Source organism: Eucyclogobius newberryi, unplaced genomic scaffold, assembly GCF_026437365.1.
Source record: "Eucyclogobius newberryi isolate DKJ021-1_F unplaced genomic scaffold, fEucNew1.0.hap1 SCAF_8, whole genome shotgun sequence".
In the NCBI taxonomy this organism is placed as follows: domain Eukaryota; kingdom Metazoa; phylum Chordata; class Actinopteri; order Gobiiformes; family Gobiidae; genus Eucyclogobius; species Eucyclogobius newberryi.
In genome coordinates this window covers 6,574,112-6,594,458 of record NW_027316500.1, presented here as the reverse complement: position 1 = coordinate 6,594,458, position 20,347 = coordinate 6,574,112, and the positions used below count along the sequence as shown (strand labels likewise).

The 20,347-nt window shown below is 40.1% G+C and overlaps 1 protein-coding gene across 10 annotated transcripts in view; it reads left to right on the top strand.

The window, feature by feature from the left end:
- lrrfip2 (leucine rich repeat (in FLII) interacting protein 2) overlaps nucleotides 1-20,347 on the top strand; it is a 35,682-nt gene that overhangs the window by 8,250 nt on the left and 7,085 nt on the right. For 2 of the 10 annotated variants that reach the window (XM_072437244.1, XM_072437242.1), the window contains exons 3-8: nucleotides 1,714-1,800; nucleotides 14,700-14,741; nucleotides 15,519-15,650; nucleotides 16,613-16,684; nucleotides 18,020-18,190; nucleotides 18,589-18,681. In XM_072437244.1, the coding sequence (XP_072293345.1) occupies nucleotides 1,714-1,800; nucleotides 14,700-14,741; nucleotides 15,519-15,650; nucleotides 16,613-16,684; nucleotides 18,020-18,190; nucleotides 18,589-18,681 (597 nt within the window). Of the gene's footprint in view, nucleotides 1-1,713; nucleotides 1,801-3,470; nucleotides 3,543-5,281; nucleotides 5,345-5,733; nucleotides 5,773-5,983; nucleotides 6,056-6,836; nucleotides 6,888-6,974; nucleotides 7,044-7,688; nucleotides 7,780-8,866; nucleotides 8,935-9,705; nucleotides 9,763-10,512; nucleotides 10,567-11,972; nucleotides 12,042-14,220; nucleotides 14,329-14,699; nucleotides 14,742-15,518; nucleotides 15,651-16,612; nucleotides 16,685-18,019; nucleotides 18,191-18,588; nucleotides 18,682-19,702; nucleotides 19,796-20,347 lie in introns of all 10 variants that reach the window. The other 8 variants (XM_072437245.1, XM_072437243.1, XM_072437236.1 and 5 more) reach the window with 7 other exon arrangements.

Sequence of the window (20,347 nt, the reverse complement as noted above, 5' to 3'; positions counted from 1 at the left end):
TCTTCTGAGGTATTTTCCCTAAATTAGTCAATAAATGTCTCTCTGCTGGGGATAAATGATGTTAAATCTTCCCTGGAGTTGGTTTATGACACTTGTTTTGGCCTCGATCGGTTCCAGTTTCCTCTGTCCCGTTGTGAAATGCCAGTGTTTACCAGCCCAGTCCTGCGCTGCATTGGTACAGCGCTGTTTGTTTGCGCCGGGGCTGGAATTTCCCCCCCCCAAGAGGTCATCGAATTAACCCCCCTGAACCTGATGGGTACCACATGTGAGTGACGGGACGTCCCACGCACTCAAAGCGAGCCCATAAGAGTCAATCTGGAAGATATCAATAGACAATGGCTTTTTTATCGTTTATATTTGGGGGGAAAAGCATCACTGGATTGATTTTCACAATTTGATTAGTTGTTGTTTTTGTTGGAGGTTTATGTCGACATGTTGAATGCTGTTTTGATAATGTGATCCCTCTGCTCGGGTCCAATGTCGACTTTGTGGAGTAAAACTGTCAACAGATGAGCAGCAGTGACAAAGCTTGACGTGCACATGACACAGCAACCCGAAAACATAATGATATTTAAGATTTTACTAAAGGTTTTGCCTATTTTTAACCCAGTTTGGCACTTTTGGCGATGTTTATACTTCCTGGTTGCACATGAGCAGCAGATGTGACATAGTTGGAGGTAATTCCGCAACTGTTACCTAGCAACCACGTTGTAAAAGAGCCAACATCCTGAAAAAATATACTATAGTAATGCTCGGACAACTAATAATATGTAAGAGCACCTTTTATTTTCTTAAATATTGTTCAAACTGTCTGAAAAATGTGTCCGTTGCGTGTAAATTGTCCCTGTATTTTGGATGGAGTGTCGCTTTATGACGACTTGGATCTACTTCCTGTCATTTTTGACTTAATATAAATATAAATATTTACCACAGGGACCTATCAGCTTATTTGAACGATTACAACATAACTTTTTGTTGCATTTTTTTTCCCTACACACTATATAGTTGATATTCAAATGTTAGATATCTTCAAACAACATTCACAATATTATCTATCTAAAATTTGATATAATCTTGTCATATCACCCAGTGCTCCTCGTATCTCTCCTAATCCACAAAAACTGGTTATAGAAAGTTGTTTGAGGCTAGATGTGAGGATACTAAACGATCATTAGTTTATTATCACATTTTATGTGATTGAAAGTCATAGCAAACTTTATTACATTAGTCCACCTCGCTCAAATCATCTGTTTTTATGTCTTAAACTATTTTGTATTTTAATGCATTTTTCCTGTTGTGTGAAGCACTTTAAATCGTCTTGTGTACCAATTGTGCTCTACAAATAAACTCGCTTTTCCTTTTAAGTTGCACAAAAAGACCAAACTCTTTAAGCAGGCATTTGACACTCTTTTTAAATCTATAAATTTATTTTTTTATGAATGAATGTCAAGGTTACTAAATGTTTTTATAGCACCTGTTGGCTGATGGAAAGTGCGATACAAATACACTGTGATTGATTGGTCTTCAGTCGCCACAACACGAGGAGCTCTTTCATGATGTATGTTCATATTCCAGTCGTGCCATTAAAGCGACACGTCTCAGGTCGTCGTGTCAGATCTGTTATCTATATCTGATACTGGGCGTGTCTCTATAAAACACTCCTGTTCATTTATTTCCTGGTTCTTGACTGTCGTGTTCATCCTTGTGTGACAGGCGGAGGCGCGGCTGGCAGCGAAGAGGGCCGCCCGGGCCGAGGCCAGGGACATCAGGATGAGGGAGCTGGAGAGGCAACAGAAAGAGGTACGGCAACACACGAGGGACAATCGGACTGCAGTCAGATTACACTGTTTCTGTCGGAGCTGTCAAACTATTTCTATTCTATTTAAGTCATTGTTGTATTGGTCCTGCTTTTGTGATTAAACATCTTTTTGGTACAATTACACTTTTTATTTGCCTTAATAAAACATGAACAAAGACTTTATTCGCAATGAACAAATAGTTTATTGAGAATGATTCAGGCTTAATAACTATTTATATTATATTTAAATCATTGTTGGATTGGTCCTGCCTTTGTGATTAAACATCTTTTTGGTACAATTACACTTTTTTTGCCTTAATGAAACATTAACAATAACTACTTGACGGCTAATCAAGGGTTTAGGCTTTGGGTGTTAATTAATTGGCTGGATAAATGGATTTTTCATGCTTTATTAAGGCCATTCAAAGTGTAGTTAATATATAATGATGCCTCTTTTCTTCTTCTTTTCTTTTAGTCCAGTTGATGGTTAACAATCGTTAAAATGTGTAACAATAATAACAAAGTTTTACAATATATAATTTTATAAGCATCTGGGTCAAAAATGCACTGATTTGTTGCAGTCACGTATAAAGAAGAGGAAACTACACTGATCATGATCCTTTGCTCCGTTTCAGTGGATTTCACATGTTAATTTGGTATTCATTATTTCAAAATGAGACGGTAGCAAATGCGTTTAAGGTTCACAAGGATGTTTTTGTACAAATTATGTGTTTAATTTGTTTTTCCAAGTCTCTCCATAATGCATTAAATATTGTACAGAAATGTTAACACGATGAAATGTGGACATAGTTTCCCTAGACATCAATTAATCATCAATCAAGCGAAGGTCGTCTGAGTGGTGATTCACACCCGACCAAACACAACTTTTAACACCTTGAGGTAGCTGCGTTATGCTTTGGCCAGTTAAAACAGTATAAATATTAGTCTGTGCAGCCTTTATACTGTATTGAGGGCAGGGAATAAACTGTAGCTTTGTAAAATTTCAATGACCTGCACAAAACAATCCCGAAATAGTGGCGCCGCCCACGAGCAGGAAGTGTGTGGCAATGGCCTTTAAAGTGTGAGTCATTGTGTCTGCAGATATTGTTTAAATTTAAACTAAACATTTTATATGCAAATGTGATTGTTTTTTGTGTTTGCCTTTGATTGTTCATTGGTTAAATCACCAATTTCTACATTATTTTAAGTTGTTTTATAAGAAAGACCAGGGCTAAGCTCTACACAATCGTTAAAAAGGCCAGTGCTGTCAGATCAGTGCTTTTTACCCAATTGATTCTTCATGTGTTCATCTACATTAGAATTACAAGCTAAAACAATCCACATGTAAAGAAGTCTGATTTGGTGCGGTCAATGAATCCGTTCTCTTGTGCGCTTGAAGACTGGAAAGGCGGTATTGCCCAGTTAGGAGCTCAGTGCGATGAGTTTGACTGTCCCAAAGCTTGGAGTGTTTCGCAGATGGCCTTTTCGAGACTGTGACGTTTATTTTGTACCGATGTCAAAACGCACGACCGAGAATATGATGGAAAGTGCTGCACAGATAAACTCAGATTTTCTATTCCTGACGTAAATGTCGCCGGTTTGTTCACTTCAGCAGTTTCTGAGCGGTCCAATGATTGTATGTTTTTCCTGGCACTTTTCCTTCTCTGCACAGCTCTCTTACCACCGCCACCACTCGGGCTCCAGCAGCAGTAACAGAAAATGGGGTCAGATCCACCAGTGGATGGTAGGCCCGGTCTATGGAGTGGAACTGCACTAACTAGGGCTGGGCAATATTACCAAACTGACAATATAATAATCTGACTTATACTTCACTCAGAAACATCTCCTTTTACGCTAATAACACTGCATTTTTGTCTTCTTTTGTATTATCTTTTCTCTCTTTTTTGCTGCTTTATGACAGTTTGACAGGGCAGATTATGGAAGAAATATTAATACTAGTTATTTAAACATAATTGAAATCACAATGATCCATATTATTATTTTGAGAGGGAAAGTAGAGCATAAAATGATCAGAACTAATAAAATACACTATTGTAAACGTACTCTAAAAGTCTCTATGAAATGCTTACATAAACATTCTTAAGGGTAAATCTTAACTATCTCGGTTACACAATTTAATCGATTTAAACTAGTGCACAGTCCTTATTGATAATACAGTTGATATTTAAATGTTCTATATCATCAAATTAACAATTTTGATGAAAGAGTTCGTATGTAGGAAAAACATTATAATTAAATATCAGTTATTTAAGACTATTATTTCACCTGTTGTGGATTAAATAATTTATGATCATTTATGAGTAATGTTGAGGTTTCATGTTTTTAAAGCTGCTGTAGATTAAACCAGTGCTCCAGGTTTTGAGGAGCAGAACTCGCGCTCATATTGTTCAGAACACTATTAAATAATACGTGACAATTGTACTCCTGATTGGCACGTGATTAATTGTACAGCTCTATTCAACATCTCCTCGTACCCTTGCATTGCCCACCTCCTGCACTAACAGCCTGTGATGTGAAGTCCTACCGCTCAGAGCCACAGAGTTGACTCTCTCTGAACTTCACTGTGGAAAAATGTGTTTATTTGCTTTGGATACTCCGAAACTCTGTGCGTGTTGCGTGTTTGTGGACCGGACCTCGGCCTTTGCCTGTATTTAGGCTTTGGTGAGCAGCGCGGTCAGGACCTCACGCCGGGCCCAACGTGAATCCAAACACCACTGGAAAGAGTCTGAACGTTTGAAATGTTGTTGCATGCAGAATGTGTGTTTGATTTTTTTAAACATTTTTGTATGGAGTTTAACACATTTTGTTTATTGCTCTCGTGGTTAGATCATAGCCTGTTTTAAAAGCTGCTTGATTGTCGCCCACTCACTGGAAGGTTTGAGTCCAATTCCTGCTGGTATTGGAGACGCTTCACTCACTATGCCTCAGACTATTCTATTAGTGATGACTATTCTATTAGTGTTCTACGCCGTAATGGTGCTTTGTTATTAGTATCTTCCATTATCGTGCATGTTTGAGTAATCCTGTGGTCATACATTTTGAGCCTCACGTTTTCACCGTCAGTCATGTTGCCTAGACACTTTTCAAAATAAAAACACGTAAATGAACCGACGCTGCTTGCTACTGAGAAATGCAATGGAAGCTGCCAGTTCTGCAGTTTTGAACAGGAAGTCACTAGTGTTGTATCTTGTTCTTAAGCCATTTTAGATCAATATTGCAGTTTACAAATGACAACATGTGCAATGATGATCTGAAAGAAGCAAATCACATCTTATTTTATGATTCAATATTTAAACTGCTGGGAAAGACATGGCTTTTTACGCTTTGTGTTTTGAATCATCCCAGTTTTGCATGGCGTGTGCATGGTCTGCGTTGTCATTTGTGTTGTCATGTTCCATCCATCTCCTCCTGCTCCTGCTCTGTCCTCGTGTAATCGCTCCCGTCCTTCCTTCCTGACTCCAGGCTGATTCAGAGAAAGCCCGAGGCTCGAGTGGCAGCCGGTCCAGCAGCCGCAATCATCTCCGGGTTTGTATCTGACCACCACACTTCCTCCTTTTCTCCCTCCATTTCCGGTCTCTGTTTTCTAGAAAAGACGCATTTAATGGATTTTACTCTGGTGTGCTCATTTTAAAAAGCAGTATAATACCTCTACACCGTGTCAAAGCTCGTATCTGCATCTCTTATACACCCCACATCTCTTACTGTACCACAAGATCTCGTACCACAAAGTCCTACAAGATAAAATTTGCAGAATATTTGGAAACGGTAGGAGTTGTATCGTTTGTGCCGCTCTAAAAGCAGTTTAAGAGTCCAGTAAGAGCACAATAGGGGCGCTTTAATCCTTGTGTTAATCCCTGGACTCTCGTGTCTCGTCTGGTTTTCTGCTGCTGACTCGGGTCTTTCCACGTCAACAGGGCAAAGACGATGACGTCATGTCGGTGCGGAGCTACAGGGTGCGTACAGTAACACCCCTCTGCCAGGATTATTCACTCCTTTTTCCCCCGCTTAGACCTGCTAATGTGTGTCAGCTGCTGTTTATAAAGGCCCCGCTAAAACCTGAGTGTCTGAATGACATATAGGCTAATCCCCATTTAGACTCCTGACATGATTCACTGGTTTTAGATGCGATCTGTTGATGACATTGCTGTGTCTTTTGTTTTGAAGTCCACCTCCTCGGCCCTGCAGAACCTGGGCTCCTATACAAGTCGCTCCTCTTCACGTAAAAAAGACCTGCTGGTGCGTGGAGTGTGTGTCGTGTGTGCGATAAAGGATAATACTGCATCATTTATTCCATTTAACACAAACAAATCTCAAATTTCTTCAAGCTTTTACTAACTGTGGACCTCGATTCAAATATCACCCACCGTAGGCCGTGACTTGTCGTAAAAACCATTAGTGTCTTTTCACATGACATCTAAGTCTTGAAATTATCCTCGTGATATAGATTACATTTTTCCACAAGTTAAGAAGCTGCTGTGTAAAGAAATGTCATGAGATACTGTGGAATACCGTGTACTTTTTTTTTAATGGGAGACATATTTTCCTTATTAGCTCATGGCTCCTCCTTGGAACCAGTTCAGCTCTGAGTTTTTTATTTCAGAAGGTGTGAGTTAGAAAGAGAAAATGTATTTTGCGTTCGAGGTTAAAAATAGCTTCGGCGTCGTTGGTGTTTTGAAAGAGTTGCACGTTGTTTTAAAAAGTTAGAACATGCATGACCTTCGTGACTTTACATGGTGATGGATTCATTTAATGCCATAAAAGAATATTCCAGGAAAAGCAATAACATCTCCACGCGTTGAAGCCTCCATGTTCACAGAGCAACTTTTGATTTTGACAATTGATAAATGGGGATATTGTAGTTGTAAAAAGTAGTGGTTGTTGAGTAAACCAGACACATCTTCGTGCCGTGGATACGTACTTTCACTGATGACTCATTTGTTGTTTCGTGACTGCGACTAACTCTCACTAAACCTTTTGTTTCCATGAGTTTTGTTTAATGTCCTTCCTTTCTCTTCAGTCCGACAGCCTTTCCACCACCAGCTCGGCCCTCAAAAGCTCCCGCTCCACTGTATGTACCTGTCAATCTGTGCTTTTCCACTTATTCTAGTTCCACTTATCGTAGTTCTGCTTCGTCTACTCCTTTTGACGACTGTAGAGTTCCGTTTACAATGACCTTCACGGCCATAGAAAGGCTTCCTCCATTTCATCCAAGAAAGATTTATTGGTCAGTGCTTGTTTTGTTGCACAGATGTGGTTTTGAAATGTTGAAATGAAGATTGTGGTTTGCTGTGTTGATTAACATTCACCTAATTGTTAATTGCTGTACAAAGGAGTGCCTCGGATTGGATGGATTAACTTTTGTTCTTTAACAGAAGTTTGACACTTGATAGAATAAAAGGATGTACATTTTGGCCTTGAGCTTAAATGGGTTTGACTCGTATGGCAATGTGAAAATAACCTAAAATATTGTTTAGTTTTTATATATTTTGTAGCCTTCTTTTTTGGTTCATAATGATTTTTTTTTGCTTGTGAAATTGCATAACTACAGCATGAAACCAACACGTTTAAGGCTTATTATTATTTACTTGCTTGCTTTTGCTGCTTGTTTCTGAATTGATATTTCACTACATTCAAGGATTGTCTAATGATTTCTAATGACTTTTCGATATTATTCCTGCTAAATTCATCGCGTGTCGTCGGACGTTTTGAATGTGTTTTTGAATAACAGACAGTTACATTGTGTAACGTGGCATGAGCGTGGCGTTTCCGTCCGAGTTTACGCTCGGTCGTTTGTCTTGTGCCGTGCGGATGCCTTTTGAAGAGATTTAAGTCGTGTTGTGTTTGAGGCGGTTTCATGTTTTACTTGCAGACGGGACTGTACCACGATCAAAGGAACTACACCAGTCTAACGAAGACCAAACCTGCCGCCTCCACCTCGTCCTATCAGCCGCGGGTCGGTGCTCCACTACCAGCGCTTTTATCTGCAGACACGGGTCATAGGGTTGTTTCAGAGCAGGGAATTGATTTTTAACTTTGGTTCAGTTAATCTGTTGGGGTTGTGCTCAACGTGGCCATAAGAGTAATGGTTTAGGCACTTCATTTGTTAAGGTTTGATACATTTCCAGTTTCCTGCAAAAGTTTTAGCTTTTAAGAAGGTTCATAGGGTTTTTGAGCAGAGCATAACTTTTGTTTTCACTTTGCTTTTTTTTGGCATTGAAATAAATTTAGGTTTGTGGTGATTTAAAGAGCATAAAAAAAACAATAGTTATTTTTTCTAATATAGTGAAGACAGATTTTCAGTGAAGACAATCCAATTTTAACATACTGTATGTAATGTTCTAAAATGTTTGAGGAAGTGTAGTTAATTTGAGTTATATCCACGTAAATTGTACTATAGTGGTTGACGATGTCCCTAGTTACTATAATATAGGGCAGCAACAAGTACATAAATTAATCTCAACCTGTAGCAAGGTTTAGTTTACTGAGCTCCAAAACCATGACGTGTGCAATATAAATTGAATCAGAAAATTCATATTTACCCTTTTGTCTCTAAATATGCTCAGGCAGAATGTCACTTCAGCTTCATCGATGTCAGAATCAATAAAGATATTTTGTGATAAGGGTTAACCCTAACCCAAAATAATATTAAATAAAACTGGCTTAATCAGTTGATCAATGATAGTTTGTTGCAGCCCTACTATAATAAACCAGGAGACTCTTTCACTCTAACAGTAACTTGCATCTAAGTAAGTCCAATATTTGGAAAAAAAAGTATTCTTTGTATCTAATAAATTCTCCACTGCAGTAATGACACCACCACGGTGAAGTTGTGTAAGGCAGTTCTAATTCAAATAAACGTAACACCTTTCTCCTTGACACAAACATCACATGTTTTCACTTTTCCTTTTGGCCTTAAACGCTTCTCTGTCAGCAGATTTCAAGCCTTTTTTCCACTGACCGCAGCAGTTCTAGTCACCTCACGTCTCTGTCATGTCCTTTTAACTTCTACAGTGACATTTCCCCTGCAACTTTCCCTTCTTTTTGGACAGGCGACTACCACCACCTCCTCTGCCGCCTCCACTGCCGGCACTTCACTGCCCCGCAGCCAGAGCATGGTCAGTCCGGTGCACTCTGTTGTTCAGCATCTATTAAAGCTCCGCCTTTAGTTCCCGTACAGTGACGGGCCGACCCCGCATTCATCTGATCGCAATACCACAGTGGTCAGGAGTGGTTATATTTAGCCCCAGGACACTCGACGGGCTTAAGATTCACACTTGAGTTGGATATGGCTCGGCTTTGTGTTAAGCTCGTCTTTGTTTATTCTGATCCATGTACAAATTGCTTCTTCATTGGATATTTTGATAACACACAGATATTAGTACATAATAAATAAAGGTTAGTGTGTGATCTGGCCATTTGAAATCAATGTATAAATAGTATAACTGCCCTGTCATTGTTATGATATTGAGTTTTTACATCAAAGCCCAAGTATTGATATTGGAAAATCTAGATTGGTGCACATATTTTTACCAGTTGCCACGTAGTAGGTTCATATTGAAATGATGGTGGTCCCAAGCCAGAGTGTATGTTGAAAGTGATATAACACCACATAGAAGAATAATTAGATGTAGGCAAAGAAGACCAAAGGACATATTCTTTGATATTGCAAGGAAATACTGTAGATGTAGGTGACAAATGGCATAATTCCATATAATTTGTGTTTTTTACATTTCACCAGTGACGCACAGTCTTGTACATTTGGGGAATAATGTTTTTGTCCCAGTCCTGGTCCTGCTTAGCAAAAGTCTCATGCCTCTCATGCTGATTCATGCTTCTCTTGTGTTTTGCTGAGACTCTTCTTTTGTCTCCCACGTTTTGCCCCTCAGGCCTCTCTTTATGAAGACAACGCTGGTCTGTACGGCTCAGGCTGCAGTTCACGAGCTGTAAGTCCCTCCCCCAGAAGTTCAACATTTAGCAGAGCAGAATAATGTAAAAATTATAACCATGTTTTGCCATTTTACTGTAAGTCGAAATCGATTAACCTAAAAGACAATTCCCTCTTACACCGACTGTACAGCTAATGCGAGGCTGGTGCAGTTGCAAGACTTTAAGCAATTATTAAAATCAATAAACCCTGTTACGCTGACTTCTGAGCTCTGCGAGTGCTGTTCCACAGACCTCTCAGGCTGCAGAAAGAATCTGTAAGAGTTTCTGTAATCCGTCTAGTTTTTCCAGACGCCTCAGGAGCCGTTTTCAGGTCCTCAGGTTTTCAGGTCCTCAGGTCCTCTCGTGCTTATCTGTGTAAATCTGAGCTGCGTTTGCCAAATACACACCGCAGTGCACTGTAGTTGGTGTAACAGGCAGTCTGCAGGTAACTACAAAATACCTGCTGAACCCGCCTCACATTAGGTGTACACCCAGCGTTATTGATCAGCCAGTGTCAAAGTCAACATCTTAAAATAAAACAAGGGAATTGGTCAAACTTGTAAATTTGATTCCTGTACATAATTTAACCAATTGGAAGAATCTATATTTAAAATAAACTTAATCTGTTAGAAAGAAGTCTTTATAACTTAAATTTGCATTTAACGTTATTTGCATAATATGGCTATTGCATCAGAATATTTAAAGGTAATTTAGTGAGACCTCCGCACTGGCCCTGTGCATTCACTCCATGTCGTGTCCCGCCGCAGTCTGAATACAGTTGGTGCTCGTCTGGTGCCAGTTCCACCCGCAGCAGCCCCGTGGTGAGCCCCCACTGCCCAAAACCGCATGACGTCTGCTTTACACCTCATACCCATCCACACCGCTAACACGGACTGGAACAAGCATGCGGCTTTTTACTAACCATGGATAAAAATGGAAAACATAAGGTTACTTAAGGAAATGTACTGGGGAACTGCAGATGTTTTGGGGCTGGTGATTGTAACAGAGATGCTGGAAAGTACTTAAGAACCTGGATAATGTGTTTGTGGTATGTTGAATGAGGAGTGTGTTTTATACATTTTTAAGCTTATATGCAGATGTGAACGTGTTAGCACTAGCATGTGGACTTTCTCAGTGTTTCAAAAAAGTTTTACAAGTATGTTGGATTTAATTTGAGGGAATGTGTAAAGTCTCCATGGCATGATATTTGCATAGCTTTTGTTTATCTGTAAATACCAGTAGTGTTTTTTTATTTTAGTCTACACTCTCCAATACGGCTAACTTTGTTTTTTGAGATCTTGCCTGTATGAAGTGCACAGTTTGACTGTTCTCTACCATATATAGCCCCATTTGACTACATTATCAGTCAAATGTTTGGACACACTTTTTCATTTGTTTTTTTATTTTCAAACTATTTACATTGTGGATTCTTATTGAAAGCGTCAAAGCAACACAATGTAAAACAAAAGTCAAAAACAGTTATTATATTATATTTTAGAACAGCTCTTTGCTTCACTACTGAACCTGCAGTGAAGTGAAAAACTTTTCAGGAAAGACTTCATGGTGAAGCTTTTGGACAGAGGGCCAAGGGTTTACAGCGCAAAGGAGATCTGATAGAAACTATTATAAAACAACATAGACATAATTATATAGACATGCATAGACATTATTTTCATTGATTTAAAAAAATAAATAAAAAATCTTTAATTTCTAAATAGTTTCATACATCTGGCTTCATATATTTGATGTCTTCTGTATGTATTTACAATGTGCAAAGTAGATGATGTAAAGAAAAACTCAACCATTGAAGAGAAACATGGCCTTTTGTTGTGTATTCATATGAAATGTGTACTTGTTGTCAACATTCATTCACTAAATGGCCACACTGACATTGTTCAAGGTCGTATCAAGAGCGAACAACAGACGCACTCAGTTTATGTTAAGTGTATCCTCCTCGCACTAGACAAAGAGCTAATTTAGAGGATGGCATGCCTGGTCATTTGAGAGAAGTGCTTTGTGAATGGACTCGTTGAGAGAAAGCCTGGTTGAGTGTCTCGGGCGGTTATTCAAACTAAGAGTGTGTGTGCGTGTGTGTGCGTGTGTGTGCGTGTGTGTGCGTGTGTGTGCGTGTGTGCGTTTATCATGCAGTCATCGTACATAACTGTCATTCTCATCTGCCGTATGCGTTTGGTGTTGTTTTTGTGTGTGCGTGTGTGGTTTTTCTCAGTCCTCTGACGACGACACCGTGAGCAGCGTGTCCCAGGAGCGCTGCAGCCGAGGACGCAGGGACAGTGTGGTGAGACCAGGGGGGAAAGATTGTACAAACGTCTAAATCATTCTAGGTTATTAAAGTGGCTAAGTCGTACCCTTGCTTTTCTCAAATGTACCTCGAAACAGTCGCTTGGCACAATTACATCACTGATATGTCATTTGATGTGCTATTTTACAAGTCCACTCACTGTATTTACATCAAGATTAAGATTTTTGGACAATATATAACTAAATTGGATTATATTCAAAGTACGGGAGAGCGAGGGTGATGAATACGAATCTCTGTTTTTTTGCGTCATCTCGATAACGATATTCAGACGATATGTTCACAACGCGTCAAGAATGTGATCAAATGTGCCTGTAAATGTTGTGAACTGTGGTTGAGATTCAAGTATTGCTTAAAACGTGAATGGAACATAAGGTTGACCAGAAATATCACTTTGGTTTGGAAGAATACACAGATGATCAAAAATATGACGGCAAGACCACACTATGTCCTTCTGACACAACAACTCTAAGCGTACGGTACAATCCCCTTGTAAATCCTTTAAAAATGCACCTTTTTAACTTTAATAACACCACAGCAGAAGTTAGTGAGACACAATTCATCATTTCAAACCCGTTATAACTCAAATGTGGCCGTGTTAGGAAAAAGCCTTTTTGTTTTAAGTCTAACTGTTCTAATATCGCAAGCAGAGCAACTCTTATTACTTTCACACCTAGCTTTTCACGGTATATAAAAGTTACAACCTTCTCTTTCGCTTCAGGGATGCTTGATGGGATTACGTCATAAAAATGCCTTTTGAACGATGTCACTTTCCCAGTTTACATAGAAGCATAAAAACGAAGTCATGAACGAACCCCCTCTGCACTTATTAGACCCTCAATTACTGGATCCCATCAAACAAAGTACCCCAAACTCGGCCGTGACTCATGTTCCTTTTGTTATGCTTAAAATCTATGCCACCGGCTGCAGCTAACCCACAAACTCCAGTGAACTAGTTCCCACAGATGAAAAACGCGACCTTGGCTCTCGGCACGGAAAATGCCGAGTCATTTTTCCACGGAGAGTAAACCACTCCCCGACGACGGCGAGTTCATAACAGCTGCAGCCAACGTACGGGGCAATAGCTCTGTACATGAAGCAAGGAGAGCGCATCATTTTGTGGCACATGCACCGCTTTAGAACGGCTTTTTCAGATGGCAAAGAAACAGAGGTGGCCCGCAATCCAGTCACCAAAAGCCCACGATTATTCCACAGTGTTGCACAGCTGCCCACATGTCTATTTCTTCATGGTTTTGATAAAATGGTAGATGAAGGCCGAGGAAAACGGTCAGATTTATGTATTGCTTTTACGATGTCTGGTAAAACTAAATGGGTCAATGGGTTCCAACCTGGTTAATAGAATCAGAATTAGAATCAGAAAAGGTTTATTGCCATTGCTAATGAACACAATTCACAAATATAGGAACTTGCTTTGGTGATACGGTGCAACATAAAACAAAGAACAATGATAGAACAACTTATATAAAGTCAAAAAGAAAAACAATTGAAATCTGCTATAGGATAAAATAAGAATAGACTAAGATAAAAATGAGATCACTATGTATACAAAATTGACAGTTAAATTTACAGATGTAGTGCAAAAGGTGAACAGTGAGTGATTAAATTCTGGTTAAAGTTAGTTATATTCTGGTTAAAGTTACAGTTGTGTTATTCTGGTTAAAGTGACAGTGTAATTCTGGTTAAAGTTACAGTGTAATTCTGGTTAAAGTGACAGTGTAATTCTGGTTAAAGTGACAGTGTAATTCTGGTTAAAGTGACAGTGTAATTCTGGTTATAGTGTAGAATAAAGAGTAATAACTTATCCAAGCGCGTGCATCTTAATACGTTTTGAAAATGATTGGTTTAGGGGGAAAACGGTTGATGTAGCCGTCGTATAAAATGCTACTAAAACGTTGCCTTAAGGCCCGGTCCCAGAGAAGTGTTTTAAAGCGGGGTGTGACTCGGCCTCTCGATACACGCCGGCCTTTTATGAGTTTTATTGCCTAAACCGTATTGTGCTCGACCGTTTCAATACCTCCAGTGCCAATTCAAATCCACACATTTACCAACCTTTTCTTTCTCCCTGACACGCCTCTTTTCCCTCTTCTCTACCTCCTCTCTGCTTTCTCTTCTAAATGTTTATGTCGTCCGTTGCCAGTCGTCTGATTTCTCGGACATTAGCGAATCTGCCGCTGACTATTTCAGCCGCACAAACCGCCGGGGCAGCATCGTGTCCGATCTCGACGATTTGGCCGATTTGGATTCCGTAAGTCGGCGGTGACGCTGCAAAGGAATGGATTTGCATTTTGACAACAAGAAAGACTTTTTGTGTGCATGCTTGTTTATAACGGTGTCTACTTTTTACCCACAAATGATATATTGCATTGCAGTCGAACAGCATGGTTATAAAAAGTGTTTAACAAATGAAATATGCCGGTGTGACTAACGAAAAGTGTATTTTGTTTTCACTGTTTTGGTGTGGTAAAATCTGTCAACGTGCAGCACTTTTGATTAACTTAATAACTTTGCAGGAAAGCGCAAGGAATTGAAATCGCAAGGAATTGAGCATGATGAGAGAAAACGCATGTTGGAATTAAAAAAGACCAAATTAACATTGTTTTATTGTCTGTTTTGCAGCTGGATGACAAATGTGACAAGCAGTTTCCAGATTTCAGCCGGGTAAGTACACAGAACGCACATAAGAAGTATGTTATGGTCCTTTTCTGGTGTCTTCCATAACCGTTCATCAAATGGACAAAGCTTTTCAAAGCCTATAAACGAAACCCACCACAATATAGAACATTCAATACAATATATTTTTAAAGCACTTTTAAAAACAAGTGCTGTCCACAAAGACGAAATATAACACAACACAGTAATACAACGAAGGAATACAATTATTGGAGTTATTAAAAGCCTCAAACTGTGCACAAAAAAATGAAAAAATAATTTGTAAATCCATTCGGAATAGGGATGTCGAGATTAAATCTGGTTAATCAATAATTGTGATTATTCAGGTCCTTTTTTTTGAGAATTTTAACGCAATTTTCTGTCAATTCAATTCCTAAAAAGTAAACTTAAATGTAAAGTGCTTTTTATCTGACTTTTTATGCCAACTTTTATGCAACTTTGCTTTATAGTTCAAAAAGTTTAGACAGTTAGACAATGTGAATGAAAGAAAGTTAAGGTTTGTTCATGGTTTCAACAATGATAAATAATTGTTATGATGCAAACATAACTCTTAAGTGTAATATCGTGACATCCTCTGAATCATTGAATAAATTTGTTTAACTTCGAGCCCACTTTCCCCTCTCTTTGTGGTAAAAGACACACGACCCGCTCCCCTGTCGTCACGTGAGGGCTTTAAATTACCCTTTGGGAGTTGGGTTGCCGTCTGAGTCGATGTTTTTGTATCGTTTTATTCACTTCAGCCGCTCTCTCTCTTCCTCTCCACAGCCGTCGTCCCGCTGTGCCACCCCCGGGCTCTCGCCTGCGACTCTGGCCTCTTTGGGGGGCTCCTCGTCCAGACGGGGCAGCGCCGACACGGGCAGCATCTATGACCCTGACACCAATTTGAGTGACATGAGGGTGAGTTGTATTTCACGTAGTAACCGGCTTAACAACAGACCCGTTAACCTAATTACCTTTTTCTATCTCAATTGATTTGTCTTTGTCTGGTCACAACTGTTTAAAATCAAAGCTCAATATAAATATAGCCTGGTATAATGAAATATGTAATATGTAATATGTTCAAGTTATATGTCTACAAGTGTTCTTTACAAACAACTATCATGCTAACGTCGCAATTCCTGGTTCACGGAGGATACAAAGCTTTATTATTGGATGTACACGGCACACAGCGGTCTGATTCTGACCCCAAGAGCTGCATTTACACTACATCTGTACTGTAATGTTACTTTATTACATGAAAACGTTTGGTTACAGCCCTTTAATTTACCTTCATGAACATATGTTTTGGATTTGATGTTCTAGTTTGTATAGTAAGCAAAAATAGCTTAACACTTAACAATTTAACACATTTTCATGCTTACAAATTTGTATATTTTAGCTGACATGTTGCTGGCACTAATTCAACATTTTTAACAACTTAAACAGCAATTTATTTAGTTATTTAGTTTGAAAAGCTCAAAAATCTCACGCTAAATGTTAATTGTCGCCAATGTAAACCTGTCTGAAAGTCTGTTAGCGTTAGCCGTAGCACATTCTCTCAGCTCTGAACGCTAATCCAGATGTTCCGTGTCTATTCCGTTGAAACTTCCTGCTTTTCCTCCTGCCTTTCCTCTTTTAAGTGTCTGCACCGTTTCCTTCATGCACGAGGTGGATTGGACGAATCGAATGTTGCCCACGTCTTCTTTAACGTCGTGTACATAACGTATGCAAATGTCTGCCGCTCTGTGGGGCTCGTGTCTGGCAGCTGGATCGCGTCTTCCTTGTTACTCGTCGGGCTTTGTTTTGTCTCGTTTTCTTCCTTGATAATCTCCTTGACTCCCTCCCAACCGTTCCCTCCCATCTCCCCATCTGCTCTACAGGATATCTATGAACTAAAGGACCAGATTCAGGATGTAGAAGGGCGGTACATGCAGGGGCTAAAAGAGCTGAAGGTAGAGGGGCTTGAGCTCGCAGCATGCCTCTTAACTCCTCTGTCTCCTCCTATCACCCTGTGGTCCCTCTGGGGGCAGTGTGGCGCCGCTAACCTCACTCCTCTTCCTCTCCATAGTCTTCTTTGGTTGCTCCCAGCCTGAAACGCTCAAAAGATTCCTTTGCATGACCCCGTCTTCACTTGTTTGATGAAACTCACTGGTTGTGGTCTGTTGAAAATGCGCACATGTGTTGTTTTTAGAAAATGTACATGCTGGCAAATGGCTCCTGGCTCACTTTTCCTTACATGGAGATAGTGCTGGATTTGTGAAACTAGCCTATAACAGATGAACACGCATATAACTTCAAGATATTTTCATAACCTAAAGGTGCACTTTCCTGGTGGAGGGGGCTTGTCTTTATGGAGAGGTTTTTGCATGTCTAAAATGTTCCACAATATCTCCATGGAAACAAGCTACTAGTTCATGTTCATGCAAGTTACAGATCAGATATGTGGAGAGGCGAGCACACCCACAGTAAGGATTGTGTTTCTAAGGATATTAGACAACATTTGTAATTTAATACTGTAGTTTATGTGCTCAGCTGGCAAACTCGCTGTGTCTCAAAGCTAATGCTAACTTTTAAAACACACAATATAAGATAAACTACCAATTAAATGTCAAAGTAAAGACTATCCAATTGTTTTATAAGTAGATTACTTCATTTGTTTGTGGCATTCATTTGAAATTTATGTTGGCTCAAGATTAGCATTAGCATCAAGACACAAAGATCTATTTCCTGTGAAGTATTTCATGTTTTCAGTGATATCCAGCTCCGTATTTGTCATTTAACGCTGAGATCTAAAACTTGTCAAACTGTGGAAATGTCCAGACGAAGCGATAACCTCCCCAAGGAGACGAGCGGGTGCCGGACCCACCACCAGAAAGGTTTATAGTGCACCTTTTAGTAGACTGTGGTCCCCCAGTGTTCGGACTCTGGGGTTTGCACTTTTACAGTCTCTTACTACTTGCGTTTTGCACCAGTAGTTTACTAACACACCTCACATCTAGTCTCGCCTTCTTTTTCTTGTAGAACATTTTATTCAGATAACCTTTTAAGTGTGATTCAATGAAACCTGATTAGTTTGTCCGTTTCATTAAATCACAAAGTCAAAGTCTCCTCAGGTATTTGGAAAATACTGTAAACCTTGGACTATGTATACTTTTTTTTTGGCTAACACGTTTTGGCTTCATGTTCGGTGTTTTAGCACAGAGCCCAGTCTCGGTGCATGTGCAGTGGCTGGGTTGTGTTCAAAACAACGACCCGATGTCTCACTAACGATGCCCTCACAAAACCAGGAGTCGTTGACAGAGGTGGAGGAGAAGTACAAGAAGGCCATGGTGTCCAACGCACAGCTGGACAACGACAAGGCCAACCTCATCTACCAAACGGACACGCTCAAAGACGTCATCGAGGAGATGGAGGAGCACATGGCCGAGATGAAGAGAGAGCTGCAGGACAAGTCCAAGGTGAAGACTTTAAGAGGCTTTTTACTGTAAAACTGGAAGAATGACCAACCGTTGTCATGATTCATCTCATTTGCAAAAAAATTTTTAAACGTGTATGAGCAATAAAAAAATTTCTAGATACTGTAACATTGAATGCAGCATATATTGAAAAAGATGAGTTTGGGCAATGACATTGTTTAAGCCCTGGTTCCTCAGAAAACTAGGAAAGGGTTAATAAAACTGATAAGAAAACCTGAAATCAACCACATATTTAGTGTCCTTTACTTGTTTTGAGTCATATAATTGGGTTAAATAAATCATATTTGGTCCCAAAACATCAGCTTTTTGGGCGTTAACTGCATGTTAGGCTTTGGGTTTAAAAAGTGACTTCCATGAGTAAATGTTCTTCTGTTTTCCAGGAATTAGAAAGACAGAAGCACCAGTGCACAGTCCTGACGCACAAACAGGAAGAGCTGAAAGAGGGGCTGCGCCAGAGGGACGAACTTATAGAGGTGAGACCACACAAAAAACACCTGTCTTTTGATCCTCCCCGGCCACCATACAGGACCAGATCAGGGCGTGGTTATTAGAGAGGATTCACTTTTTTTAGACGCAAGTGTTTTTGTTCGTTTAACCGCAGTGTAGAGAGTTTAGGCAGTTGTGAACGAACAGGAGCGAGATCACACGAGGGCCTCACGCCACTGCCAGATGAACTCTGTCGAGGTTCAACCGGAATCACAACCCCGCACGGACCACAGACTTCCCAATAGTCTGAAAACAGGAAGAGGCGGGGGGGAAAGACGCAAGATTCACGACATCCATCGGCAATAAAGCACAAGCCGGACGAGCTGGCCGTTTCCCACAGGTTTTGACGGCGAACGCATCAAAGCCTTTTATCTGCAGTGAGTCTCACAAGACGTAAAGATGAGATCAAGAGCCCAAGTTCTACATCTTTGTACAATAATGTTACGTTCATGACTTTCCACATTATGTTTGTGGGTAGAATTGAGCAGTTCCAGTCCAAAAACTCTAAAGTTTAAAAGAGAAGTTTAGAATTCTATGTTTATAAGTGAGGCCCCTGGCTAAAAGTACTGCATTTGTTGAAGGAAGTACTTACGATATTCAGTCAGGAACAGAGACATTGAGATGAATAAGAGTTTAGCAAGAAGATGAGCAGCAGCGCAAGAGTTTAACGCTGGATTGAGTTTCTAAAAGTGACCGTTATTGACGAATCCACAACTTTAGTAGCGAAGGTGCAAAACGGATGTAGCAATGCATCAAGAACAACGTTAAAATGTAAAGAAAAGAACCGTGGAACCACCCGACACGATACACAGGAAAATGTCGTTACTTTTCAGTATTTTCTGTTTTTTATTCCTTGTTTCAAACGCGGGAAGATCGGTCAATCCAATCCATGCACAGTAAACGTCCCTGCTCTGTGGCTTCGGGACCAAATCTCTCTCTTTCTCTCTCTCTGTGTTCATATCTGCCCTCGCTCATTCTCCGTCCATCCTCTGGCCCCGCCTGCCGCAGGAGAGCCAGCAAATGCGGACTAAGTTAGACACCTTGACCCGCGAGGTGTTCGACCTCCAGGAAACGATAAACTGGAAGGACAAAAAGATCGGGGTAGGAGGTCCCTTCGTGGAGCTCGGGCAGAACCTGAGAGGCAAAAGACGAACCCTAAATGGGCGCGGTCGAGCCGGGAACCTCTCTATTAACGGTGCCTTTAATAAAGAGCGTTTCCTTTTAATGTTCTTTGCCTCTCAAGCTGCCTCTGCACGGAGACCCAACTGTAGAGAGTGATTTTTAAGTTTAATTTGGATTTTTGCATGTTGAAATAACCAGGTGTTGACTTTACTTTTATAACTAACCCAGTATAGTTGACGTTGGAGCTTGTTTTGGTTGGAATTAGATTTACTCGGTTTGGCTGCAGAAGTTGTTTTATTTGTAGCATGAGACGACGCCTGTAGCATATTTTTGATTAGGTTTTGCAGATTGATTTATGACGCTCTTTAGTTTCATTGTTTGCTGCTCAGAAAATAGAAAAGCAATATTGTTTTCCTCCTCAGAGACTCTTCTTCCCATCTCTCCTCGTTCTTCAGCTGTTTAAAGCATGTCAGAGGTCAATCAAACTGGGTCAAATGTATAAGCATCATTCCAATTTTCCATCGACCAATA